Raw genomic sequence first — 13201 nt, forward strand, 5'->3', positions numbered from 1 at the left:
GGGGGGGCGTCTAATAGAAAATCTGTTCCTTATCGCAACGACTACACTTTTGCACGCGGACGCTAAAAACGTAACAACGCGCGGTAGGTATCTTTTTTTTTTTGTTCTCTACTTTCGTTAACTTTTCCGTGTGTTTTCTTTTCGTTTTTTTTTTCTCTTTTTTTTTCGCTTTCGTTTTAGTTGGTTTCTGTTTGCCCGGCTAAGTTCCTTGGAGCAGAAACAAAGAAAGTGAAAAGATTTTTATAGTAGTCGATCAACAGCATCGATGGGGATGAGTTTGTCGCCGCGATGGGAGGCCTCGTCGCGACGAACGCTTCGCGCGGCGATCTATGATATATATTTTGGTTCGCGGTTCGCGGATTAGAGATCCCAAAAGTTCGCGCGGATATTCGCGGCAAGCGAACGCGTTCGTAGCGGCGAGGCTCTCGTTTCGCGTGGATGATGATTCGATTACCGTGACGATGATCGTACGTGTGACTAGAACAACGTGAGATCGTACAACAGTGAGATCAAGCGAGAGATACTGTACAAGAGAATCGTGCGGATGCAACCGTTCCGGAATCTGCTTCTCGAATGCAACGAAACGTAACTCGCTTTCGACTACGACCTAAGTGACCGATGAGAGTCTCAGTCGTGCTTATGAGATACAACTAAGAAACTAATGAAAGACAAATAAACATACTTTTCATCCATTTTTTGGATGCTCTCAGTCATCGATAGCGTCTTAGCCTCCAATTTAGTGATCAGTTCTGTCTTATGCTTAAGCGAGCCTTCGCACTCCTGAAATAAATTCTGTTTCAGTGAAAAGCGTAATGGGATCGCGTTCGTTTCTCGGTCGGTTGTGTCGCCCCTGAAAATCGTACAATGCGTAGAAACATCATATTACATGTTACAGAGTCAATTTGCAAACCGTCGACGTGTCGACCAGTGGACAGTTGGCTTGTTTTTTCTTTTTTTGTTTGGCGTGTTGTTCGGTGTAAAAGTGGCCCTCGTAGAGGAATTGCGAGCGACGTAAGAAACTGCGCTATATATATATATATAATATATTATGTTATATGTATAGGTAAAATTAGTCGAAAAGCATGCAAAAGTGAATCCATTCGATCGAGCTCTGGAAAGGGTTATCGATCGCCTGCCAACAAGCGTCATTCTATCTTGCATTTCGCCATGACCGGACTGTAGATTTTATGCGATTTACAGTACATCGATTCGTTGTAGAAAATACAGCAGCGGCGGTAACTTGAATTATATTATGTAATTCGTGTTACATATATCGTTTTATTCGTAAATGGCGGACATTATGCGACAACGAGGAATTGTCGTTTTAAATACTATTTTAACTCATTTCAGAGTTTCAAATTGCAACTCGTTCTTCTCATAAACATAAAATCAGCGTTCTATGTTCATTATAGTTTGAAACTTGCAAACGCATGTTTCACGCTTTCAATATTGAATTAGGGGCTTTGTTTTCTGATTCTTGTGAATATTATCTGTCTAGCGTGACTTTTGACTAATTCGGGCTCATTTACAGATTATGTAATATAAGATATATAAGACAATATTGAAATATAATGCAAAATTGTAATATAATACAATAATGTAATATGATACAGTAATGTAATATAATATAATACAATAATCTAACATAATACATTAATGTAATATAATACAGTAATGTAACACAATACAATAATGTAATATAATACATTGATGCAATATAACGCAATTACGTAATATGATGCATTAATGTAATATAATACAGTAATATAGTAATATAACGTAATATAGTACAGTAATGTAATATAATACAGTAACGTAATATAGTACAGTATTGTAATATAATACAGTAACGTAATATAGTACAGTATTGTAATATAATACAGTAACGTAATATAGTACAGTAATGTAATATAATACAGTAACGTAATAATCCAATACACGTAATAATATAATAACGTACGCAATAATTAAAACAAGGTTCAAAAACGTGCAAATGCAGTGTTGAAACAATTAGAAGACCGTTTCAAACAAGATGAATTGAATCAATACGTCGACACTGGACAAAATCAAGAAATGAGAATTGCATTCGATAACATTCAAACATTAATCGAATTAAAATACATAAAAATTAATCGGACAGATCTGGAAAGAATTATTCTCGATCGAATTCAATTTAAGCTTTGTCCCGCCGCTCTATATCTCACAGGAACGGAAATTTAGCTTAATCTCTGTGGAACAATGAAAATCAACTACCCCTCTCGAAAAAAACAGGTTCGCATAAATGTCCGCAGTCCGGCCATGGAACGAGACCCGAACAATTCCAGTTCAGCCGCGACTGGACGTATAGAATTTGTAAAATTCTGCTCATTCAACAATGAACCATGCAGTAAAGAATGATCGTTGCTGGAATGACACGATAATTAATTTATTTCCGTTCGCGCGGAACGAATTGCTCAAGGTCTACTACGGCAATGAACACAATCGAAACCGAACGAAGGTGGGGGAGGGGGGGGGGGGGGGGGGCGGCATACCGCGTATCAATCGAACATCATAAAGGAGCGTAAATACAGTTAAAACCTCTATTGACGTTATTGTCTTCGATAGTTCGATATTTGTGAATAGCAAATTTCATTAACAGCGCAATTATGCGGTAACAGAGAGCACAGCTAATTTGATATATATATATATAGAGTGTCGTAAATCGAAACACACCTCTCGATAGAGACTTCCTTTGAACGTTGAGCGCCACGCGATTATAATAAGGAAATCCCCGTCAGGCCGCGCGCACGCTGGTGTCGTGGTACAGCAATGCGAAGCGCGCTGCTCGCAAATTTAGAATTTACTCGATGCATTGAATCCATGAAAATTTTCCATAAAAAATAGATTAGTAGAATCCAGTGTTAAATAAAAATTCAGAGGACTTTAAACAAACTTCAGATAACAAGTTGAAACAATGTACATTTTTTTAGTTTTACATCATATTTTACGCTGTCAGTCGCCAGTGACTGACGCGGCCTGAACGGGGAGTTCGGTGTCAGTCACCGCTGACCGACGCCGGCGCTCAACGTGTCAAGAAAGCGTGTACCGATATCGCGCGTGAATCGTTCCGTATAATTCACCGTCAATATAATTCGATTGATATTCCGTCAATCATCTATGCGTTTTCGTATATAGGAAGTTCCGTAAGAGAGTTCTATAGCTTATAATTTGTTATAGTCGCGTCGTGCGCGCGATGCTTCCGAAATGTCCAACTCGGGCAGGACCGTGAATCCGGCGTGTTTAGGCTCTGCGGTTCGCAGTCCCAGCAGGAACATTCGAACGCGACATAGAGAACGATTTTTTTTAACGCTTCACCGACCGGTCAGTTAACGATAAACATTTCACTGGTACCGATTGTTAAGAATTAACCGTTGCCAAAATGCTTTCTATATTATTCGCTTTCGATTATTACAGAATAATATACCATATAACTCAAGTTTACTGACACTTTTATATTTTCTTAACTAATATTTAAATAAGCGTACAAGAGTAAATGTTCACCGAAATAACTAAATTATTGGTTCCGACGATAATCGAATAACAGACTCTAAATAGGGATAAAAAGCCTGTCGGTAAAGCGTCGATCAATCGATTGCGAGTAAACGTGGAACAGTTACATCGAGCGTCCGACATTGAAAAAATCTAAAACGACATTTAGCGACACGGTGCGCGACGGAGATGTCGGGAACGGCTGCCAACATGTCGTTGGACCTTCCGGAAGCACAGCATGCGTATAAAAAAACAGTTGCTGATCTCGTACAGCCTTGAGACAGGATTATTAAACGAAGTGTGTCAATGGTGTACAGTATAAAAACCATTCTCGAAAGGCAAAAAATCGTTTTATACATTCGCGGGCTCCTGGGCCGTGTCAGGGGCCGCAGGCGCCTCGCCGTTGCACGGGCTTCGTTCCGGGCTCTTATCGGGCTTGGACGATGCACCGTCATCGTTAGCGCCTTCCGCGTCAGCCTTCCGGGGTTCGCTATTATCGCGGGTGTCTTGCCGATTGTTAGAGGATTGCTGATCGTTATTGGATGATTGGTGATTGTTAGTGGGTCGACTGGCCGGCTTCTGCTGGCTACTAATGAGCTGTTGCTGATTGTTAGGAGGCGATTGCTGGTGTACGGCTCCGGGTAACGCGCCCGTCGGCGGACAGCCGCGCGGCGACGTGGGACTGGTTTTGTTAAGAATCGATTTCGAGACACTACTCTGCGGGCTACGAATACTGTCCCCTTCCCTCATCAGGTGATCGTACTTCTCGAGGTTATTCAGGATCTTGCTGATCTGACTGGTCTTCGCGTGCATCCGGCTCACCAGTTCACCTCTCTGCGTTAATTCGTGCTCACACTCCTACAACGGAAACACGTCCAGAAACAAGGGATAAAATTCGATTGGCTACCGAAGAGCACAATCCCGTTTAGCGCCACGTAGACCGCTAAGGAGTTAACGGAATGCTAAAGGAGGATTCGCTAGAACGTTCTGCAAAAGCTGGTCATATGTTTTTTTTAGGATACGTGGTGTCGCCGAAGCGTTTCCTTCAGAGGTGCAATGATGGGGGGAATTGTATGATTTCTTTTTTTTTTTTTTTTGGTCATGCAATGAACAGGTTGTTTTCTTTTTTTCTTTTTTTTTTTTGGTAATCGCAACGAGGTTACAGCTTCTTGCGCTGGCCGTTCCGAATTCTGTTCCGTTACGTCGTGAGAGGACACGACGGTTTTTCCCACGTGGGAACGAAATTTGTCTTTTTTTTTGTTTTGTTTTTTTTTTTGGTCTAGAACCGAGCACACCACGTTACGATTAACGCACAAAAAGGAGTATGTGACATCACCTGCAGCTTTTTATACAACTCCAAGTTAATCAGTTTGATCTCGTCGAGCTGACGCCGCAACGATATTATCGTGTCTTGTTTCCCGTGAATGTCTTTCTCCAGCAATTTCATAGCCACCTCCATTTCCGATTTCATACTGATCTGTTCCAGAGAAAAGTCGCTCGTCAGAAATCGCGTTTCAAACGTCGTCGGGGGGGGCGCGGGGGGGGGGGGGGGGGGGGGACTTGTCGGAAATATTTGAAAGAATCTTCGACGATGTTTGGAAGTTCCACGCCAAATTTTGCTATCCAGTGAGAGTGATACTAATTTTACGGAATAATTTAGATTTCGAAAGATCCGTTTGTACAGAATGGCTCAATATTATTTGTAATTTATTATCAATAACGAATAGACTTGATATTAATTATTAATAAAATAGTACTAATGTTGCTGAGGTTGTGTCGAGTAATTTCTTCCTCGGAGAAAATGTGATACGAGGCTTCGTTTACGTATTATTAATGAGAAAAGTGGTTAATGAGAGGCGAGATTAGCTAAAGCCTCTCATTGGTCACTGTTTTTTTATTAATAACTCGTAAACAAAGCCACAAAGAACATTTTTGTACAGGAGAAAATTACTTGAAATGACCTCTGGAACATGTTGTATAAGTATTATAATTTTGGGAGACTCTGTGTTCGATCAATTTAACCCTTTGCGGTCGTATATCGACTTTCAGCCAACGACGCTACTAAATTGTTTTTTATATTTTACATAGGATCAAAATATTGCGTTACATGTATCTAAACTTGACAAAAAGAATTAATAAATTTTGTTTTTCTTATATAATCTTTGCATATCATGTATTAGGTTGGAAACTATGAAACGGGCGTTTCCGTTTATTCTGTGCACAGCTGCGACGCCCGTTTCATAGTTTCCAACCTAATATTACTCTTCGTTCAACAAAAATTAATTTAACCAGTTTCACACCTATATGACCGCAAATTGCTAAATCGAATTAAATAATATCACGATAACAATGATTTTTCTGCGAAAGAATCACTCTAGGCGCAACAACCAAACATCTGCACGAGTATGCATTTACAATGCCACGTGTTGATAATGATATTTTTAATAGTTTATCAAAGAACTTAGCAGCGTGTCCAATAATTACGCTAACAGAAATTAGGAATTAAATGTCTAGTTTTAAGAAATTAGAAATTAAATATCTAATTTAAAGAAATTAGAGATTAAATATCAAATTTCAAGATATGAAAGATTAAATATCAAATTCCAAGAAACTAGAAATTAAATATCTAATTTCAAGAAATTAGAAGCTGATTTTCATTCGATAAAGCATCGAACACATAACCAGCATCACGTAGCACTGTGAACGCATACTTCGTCCGATAACGTGAATTTAAATTCGTTAATTGCAGGAACAAATCGCAGGGACAATGTATACTCAATATCGAAACGATCCTGCACCTGTAACTCTAATTCCTTCTCCGCGTCCTGTCGCATTTTCTTTTCAGCCTCCACCCTACTCCTGAGTTCCTCGATTTCCGCGGTCGTTTCAGTGATCTTAATAGGCGGTTTTCCGTTCTGGAACGAAAAAAAGGTCCGTGGAGAAGTGACGCTAGTCACGTTAAACGCCGCCTGAAACGAAATTGGTCGTACCTCGTTCGTGTCTTTCACCTCGATACCCAGATCTTTCTTTAATTGCCTGTTCTCCTCGTGGAGCGACAATATATTATTCTTGGCGATCGACAGATCCTCCTTCATTAGTGCGTTCGTGGTCGTCAACGATTCCACTTTGGCTTGCAGATTGGTCACGGTCGCGCTGAAATCGACGGAAAATACAATATCCCTGACGAAGCGGGGCGAGTTTTCGTTAGGTCGGAAACGAAAGTCCCGGAATCGAAAGAAAATTTTGTTACTTCAGATGGCGGTTCAGCTCCTCGATATAATTCTTCTGGTCGAGTACGGTGGTCATATTGTCGTTCTCGACCTCGTCGTCCGGGGACTCGCCGGGTATGTGATTGCTGTTGCGCAGGTACAGCGAGAAGTCGATCACACCTTGCTGGCAATCGAGATCTTCTTCCTGTCGCAACAGTCGCAAAACAGTTCTCAGGCGAATCCTTCTCGTGTCTGTCGTCGTTCGCCCCGACCGGGACGCGAAACTATCGTGGACTAACCTTCACGCAGAAGTTGCAGTCGATCACGTTCAGGCCCACCAACAGGCCCATTATTACGATCGCCTCCTCGCTCATCATCAAAGCGTCCGGCTCGAAGTACTCCGACAATAAGTCGTCTTTGTGATCGATCAAAACTTTCAAATAATCGGCTAGCTTTTTTTGCATCAACGCCATGCGCAACCATGCGCGCGCCCTACCCATCGCGGTCCTGAAAATGCGAACGCAATCACACCGGTGTCCTCAGCCGCTGGAAAGAAGTCTGATCAGTGGGGAAAGCGTGTTCGATCACCGGTCGCACTCGTGTTGTTTTCTTTTTGATAGGCTCTTGCTGGATAGTTTGTAGATCGTTGTTTGCGTGTTGTTTGTAGTAGTTTTGAATGTATGTGGGATGGATTATGTTCGACTCGTATCCTCGTGCGTTTCTCAGGGTTGGTTGCATGGTAGATCCTCGAATTCATCAATCTTTACTTGACACTTTTAAGCGAAAGATTATTGATGTATCGTAATTGTTTATAATTGTACGATTTAGAGAAATTTATTTCATAATATAAGTTCGTTAAATTGATTAAATTACCACTCTGAGGAACGCATGAGGGTTGAGAAGCTTCCGTGTGATGATAGTGCACAGATTCTTGGCGATTAGCTTCTTTCAGCTTAGATATTAACAATTTTGCAGTGTATGTATATTAACAATATATGACACTTAAGAATCTCTCTTCATTTCAATTTTATAATGAAATTTATAAAACTGATATGAATTGTCCTTTTTATTGGAGCGGTCCAGTATGTTTGCATTCAATTTTATAATTTTACTTCATTATAAAATTGAATTCAAGCATACTTAAATACGTGGGACACCATATAAATTTGTCTTATTTACAATTATTACAGAACTGCAGAAGTTTATGCAAATGTAGATTTCTCTGAGGCTAGATTAGTTCATTGAAATTTCGACACACTGTAATATATCATATACGATGTAATATATTTTATGCGATACAATACATTTTTGAAATTTAAGAAAAGTAGTATTTCTAAAAATGTATTATCATTACTAAGAAATATATTACGTCAAATAAAATGTATAACATTCTTAAAATTGTTTTACATCAAATAAAATGTATAATATTTTTAAAAACGTATTGCATCCTTAAGAATGTATTACATCACATAAAATATATTACATTCTTAAAAATATACTACATCCTTAAATATATATTATTCAACAAAATTTTACACAGAATTCGTTTCTCAATAATCCCGGCCCCTGACACCATAATTATTAAAAAGACCCAATTCTGAAATAATTCCCGAATTTCACAAAGCTCCCATATAAACAAATAAAGCAAGCGTACTCCATACTAATATTTCTCCATATTAACATCACAGATCTCGTTTACACATAACACGTTCGCCGTTTAGCATAAGCTTCCGCAGTCCAATACCATCACCTACAAACTGCAACGTATTGTCGCAAGATCAAGAATAAAATTACAATAATACCTAACAGTAGGTAGATCACGAATACTGGACGTAATGTCCTGCGCCTCTGGGCAATACTTCTCAACGAGCTGTAGTATGTCCCAGAGCTCCTTCTTGGGTCCGAGGAGACCCTGAAATCGAAGGCCGGTTAAAACGCCGTCTCCCTTTTGCCAAAAACCGTCGTCCTGATTTATTGTCAAGGCATGATTTTTACCTTCTTCGGTCGTAAACCGTGTCTGAGCACGTGCTCGAGAACGATGAAAAAGTGCTGCAACGGCATGTGATCGGAATCGAGCATTCGACTGTATTTCAACGAGGTTTCGATCAGCTCCTTCACGATCAGCTTCGAAATATTAACGAGATTACTCCTCTCGATGATGACTGGGTCCCGTGCTGCAAAAACAATAGGTTCTTGTTCCAGTTCGAAGCCCATGCAATTAAACCTCTCCCACTCTCTCTCCCTCTCTCTCTCTCTCTCTCTCTCTCTCTCCCTCTCTCTACGTATTCAACCGTAACTGCCGTCAATTACGATCGTTCCTGCTTCTTCTTCTGTAACGCTCTCGTAGAGCAAATCCGCCGGTTAGATGATACATGGGGATGATGAATGCGAATATCGAACGAAGCGGCAACGGAAAATCATCGAAACGAAATACCGTGCTTAAGAAAAGGCCGCGAGACAGGTCCGCGAGCGTACTTAGGAGACAGATTCCACTGGCCAGTTGCAGAGAAAGAAGTTTAAAGAGAGAAGCATCGATCCGAAGTCGTAAAGAAACAGAGGATAGCGTACGGAGTAGTACCAGGTGGTCGAAAGGCTAGGAGCGAAGTGGTTAAACGAAACCCGATTGCAAGCGTTCAACAATTCAATTGGATCTACCAGTCGCGATACAGTTTAGCGACATTTAGACAATATAGACAATGCTACGGAGCTGAAACGAGAAGAGCTCGTTCGTCTACTGACTCGAGTTGCTGCAGTTTCGAATTTACACGATTTTTGCTTCTATTTTTAATGTTATTCCCTGTAGCTTTTATTTAACCCCCTACATTTACGAGTGAAGCTCGTCTTGAAGATTTCGTAAATGATCCATACTGAATTTCTTCTAATTAGAAACAGAGTTTATCTCAGCTGTTATCGAGATGTAGAAATAAAAATAAGTCAATAAATTGCTATCTATTATTGCAGTATCACGACGAATAAAAGAAATGAAATAAATAAAATAGATATTATTTAACCCTAATACTATGACAATACAAGAATGTATAAGGTCGCTAAAATGTCAAGAAATATTAATCAACCAGTCTACGAAAAGAATCCTACTGCAAGGGGTTAATTAAATTACCTGCGTCTTTTCACCCCTACGGAATCGTCACAATTAAAAGAACATTTAACCATCCTAATAACGAAGATAACAATACTGTACAAAAGTAAAAATATCGTGACCCCACAAAAATCAACTCTACGATCAATTTCCCCGGAATAAAATTGAACCAAAGCGAAGCAAATGCACAGTTTTCCAAAAAGCAAGTTTTCCAATCCCGCGGCAAGAAGTAACAAGGCAAGCACAGTCCATAGGACCAGCCATCGGCATATCATCGCGACCGCATAAATAATTGCGGGCCATCGACGGAACAAAAGAAGAACAGCGGCATCCAGTTGGACCAGTTCGTCGATACGAGGCTAATCGAACCGACGAAGTTGGCGTGACACGGTCGCTCAGGGTCCCAGGCGAGGAGGATACCAATGGTAAAAAGAAGAAGAAGAAGAACAGAAAAAAGGAAGACAAAGGAAAAGAGTGAAGCGAACAGTGCGAGAACATCGAGTACAGACACAAGCTGGAGACGTGCTGCAATGGTGGCGGACTTGGTGGCATTATATCGCGAAGCTCTCGCTGTTCGGGAAGCTGTTGCTGGTGGCGGTGATGATGATGGTGATGATTTATACCACTGAGAGCGAGCGGGGGCGACGGCGACCGCTGCAACGAGTCCTGCAACGAGAACTCGACGTCCTGAAGCTCTTTCAGGCACAGCCACTCGCCGTCGACGGACACCCGGAAATTGCACAGGTATATGGTATCCTGCGCGCCAGCCATGTCCTCCTCGAGCATGACACCACCGTGATGCACACCACCGTGGTCGCTCGGTGGCCTGATCTTCAGACCGTTCTGGGAATCTTGCCGCATAGAAGACGCAGGGGTCGGTCACTATCCCTTCGGACACTCCTTTGTCGGTGCTCTCCTCGAGCTGACTCACACTGTCGTCACCGATCCCACTCGGATAAGCTAATCAATCGCGAGGACCTCTGAACGCGTCCCAAGAGACCGATGCTCCGATTCCGTTCTTAGCTGATGAAACTTTAGCCTTTTTGGTGCGGTCGCGGTAACCTTTCCGTTCGCGTTATTTTTAATGAGGTCAATCAGCTGACGAGATTCGCGTCAATAACTGCGCTCTGTCGCACCGATGCTCCCTTTAATTCTCCGTAGACGTGATAGCACTTTCGATGATTCCTTCTCTCGTGCGATCGGCACAGCGTTACGTATCGTTGCTCGGCTTACGTATCGTTCCCTTGGCCTGGGACACGGCGGAGCTTGTTACCCCGTGCGTGCGTTGCAATTAGAAATATAGACACTGCGGTAGAAGCGGCGAAAAGAAAGACTTGCTGAAGCGGAAAAAAACGATCTGCGTTCCACTGATACTACATCGTAGCCCGGTGTCTAGCGTCTTGGCCGGTTCTTTATAACGGGGACATAACAGTCGGAGCCGATGCACAGCCGGAGAAACTCGCGTGGTTCCGTTCGTCGCTCGTCCACGAAAAATATCACCACGAAAATGGCGAGCACTCGCCGGCGAAAAGTAATATTGATTCTCCCGCCGACCATACCTCCACCTACGTTAATCAATATTCCCGCTCTAGGCGGTGACTGGACCGTGCTGCCATCTGGTGGTGATCCAACGGCGTCGGTAATGCAGGCAGCCGTGGATCGAAGGATCCGGTTTGCCGCGATCGTGCGATCAATTGTTTATATTTCGTACGTGGATTTGCGGAGATTAGATTCGTATCGATTGTTTTATCGAGGTCAATGCTTTGAGATTCCACTTTTCGAGGTTATTTTGTTTTGCTTTCTTTTCTTTTTTTGTTTTGTAACATGCATTTTGTTGGAACAGCAAGCTGAAAATGCGGTGTCAGCCTGGATACATAACTACTCGGGAATGTTGTCTTTTGCTTTGGGGTTAATACAAGCATGTTTTCGAACGCGACGAATCTACAGTAAAATGTATAGGCAATTTCTAAGATGTAGGTTTGTTTTGCACGCAAGTATCGGGTCATTCCAGAGGCATTTGCGTTTGCCGGATGAATTGTAAATAGAAAAACGGTTCTACGGCTAATTTGATTGTTTGGACCTAGAACCATCCCGTAACATTTTTTAATTGTCTGCAGATAAATAATGTTTTATACGTGTAAATGAATACTGTTTTATATATGTAAATAAATACTGTTTTATGTATGTAAATAAATACTGTTTTAAATGTGTAAATGAATACTATTTTATATGTATAAATAAATGCTGTTTTACACGTGCTGTTAAATACAATTTTACTATTATATTTTGAAAATAATAAATAATAATTCGTTCTCGCTAAGATTTTACTTCCAGCCACCTCCAACCCGGCAAACACCAAAAAATAATAGATGGGGTGGTTCTAGGTTAAATCAACGGCCAACTTCCGTTTACTCGAGAGGCACATTATTGACCGATCTACCGAAACACGTCAATATTTCATGAACCGTGTAAACGACGGCAGCAGCCTTAACCGACAGGGCTGCTTCTCACGAAGATGTAGAAACCTAACCAATTACCAACGTGCACAGAATCTGCGGCAATTGTTTCCGTGGGAAATAACGCGATCGACTGGCGTCGTTCCGATTGAACGTTGATCGATCCCGCGGTAATCCTCCATGACGGAGGTAAACAATAGCCGGCCAGCCGGTTGAACGACGTGCAACACGCGCAACGATATCTATAACAAGGCGGCGGCACGTCGTCAGCTGGCAACGCAAAAGTAGGCGTTTCACGATAAGAGAACGGGCGACGGGGAGCCGCGGCTCGTCCCCGGCGCGTTCGAAACGCCCGCCAAAAACACGAACGAAAAGCATGCACCTATCGCGCTATGTACTCACGTCTCGGCAACCACCAGACGTCCAGTTTTCTAGGCCTCGAAACAACCAGATCCGGCCACTTGTCCTCCCTAATCGAGTAAGTCGACGGCGATCGCGAGACAGTTTTCTCATTTTCATCGGACACTAGACTACCCGACAACGATTTCTCGGACGGAGATATTGGCAAACCTTCGCTACTCTCCGCGGCCATGTTTACGTTTCACTATAGGCTCGCGGGAACGCGAGCGAGCGCGCGCGCGCGCGCCTCCTCGCTTTCTCGTCTCCTCTCGCAATACTCGGTGCTCCCTACCGTGTTTCCCATCTGTGTTTCCTGTGGCCACGTCCGTCCAACCAGAGTTAGGCGAATATTCAATTCGTTAATGGTTTTATTATTTCTGCTGAAATTGTTTATCGAAATTAAGGCTAGGCTTAAGAAACGCTCAATCTAACGCGTTTTTAATTTCACATAGAAAAATTTGAAAATCGATTGGATTTAAATCTTGTTACAGGACTTATAATTATCCATTTAG

The 13201-nt window shown here is 41.9% G+C and overlaps 2 protein-coding genes across 5 annotated transcripts in view; both read right to left on the reverse strand.

Annotated features, from left to right (window-relative positions):
* LOC144469897 (protein RUFY3) overlaps positions 1-12889 on the reverse strand; it is a 47049-nt gene extending 34160 nt beyond the window's left edge. The window contains exons 1-10 of one of the 4 annotated variants that reach the window (XM_078180618.1): positions 12693-12753; positions 10458-11681; positions 8733-8911; positions 8540-8649; positions 7037-7244; positions 6779-6942; positions 6519-6681; positions 6327-6443; positions 4865-5005; positions 683-780 (exon numbers count right to left, since the gene is read on the reverse strand). In XM_078180618.1, the coding sequence (XP_078036744.1) occupies positions 683-780; positions 4865-5005; positions 6327-6443; positions 6519-6681; positions 6779-6942; positions 7037-7244; positions 8540-8649; positions 8733-8911; positions 10458-10695 (1418 nt within the window). In that variant the 5' untranslated portion in view covers positions 10696-11681; positions 12693-12753. Of the gene's footprint in view, positions 1-637; positions 4387-4864; positions 5006-6326; positions 6682-6778; positions 6943-7036; positions 7245-8539; positions 8650-8732; positions 8912-10457; positions 11682-12692 lie in introns of those variants that run through there. The other 3 variants (XM_078180619.1, XM_078180616.1, XM_078180617.1) reach the window with 3 other exon arrangements.
* A 151-nt stretch (positions 12890-13040) lies between these two features.
* Positions 13041-13201, reverse strand: part of LOC144470065 (soluble guanylate cyclase 89Db-like) — an 8243-nt gene continuing 8082 nt past the window's right edge. Inside the window, exon 4 of the mRNA XM_078180873.1 lies at positions 13041-13069. Coding sequence (XP_078036999.1) covers positions 13041-13069 — 29 coding nt within the window. The remainder of the gene's footprint in view (positions 13070-13201) is intronic.

Source organism: Augochlora pura, chromosome 5 (genome assembly GCF_028453695.1).
Source record: "Augochlora pura isolate Apur16 chromosome 5, APUR_v2.2.1, whole genome shotgun sequence".
NCBI lineage: Eukaryota > Metazoa > Arthropoda > Insecta > Hymenoptera > Halictidae > Augochlora > Augochlora pura.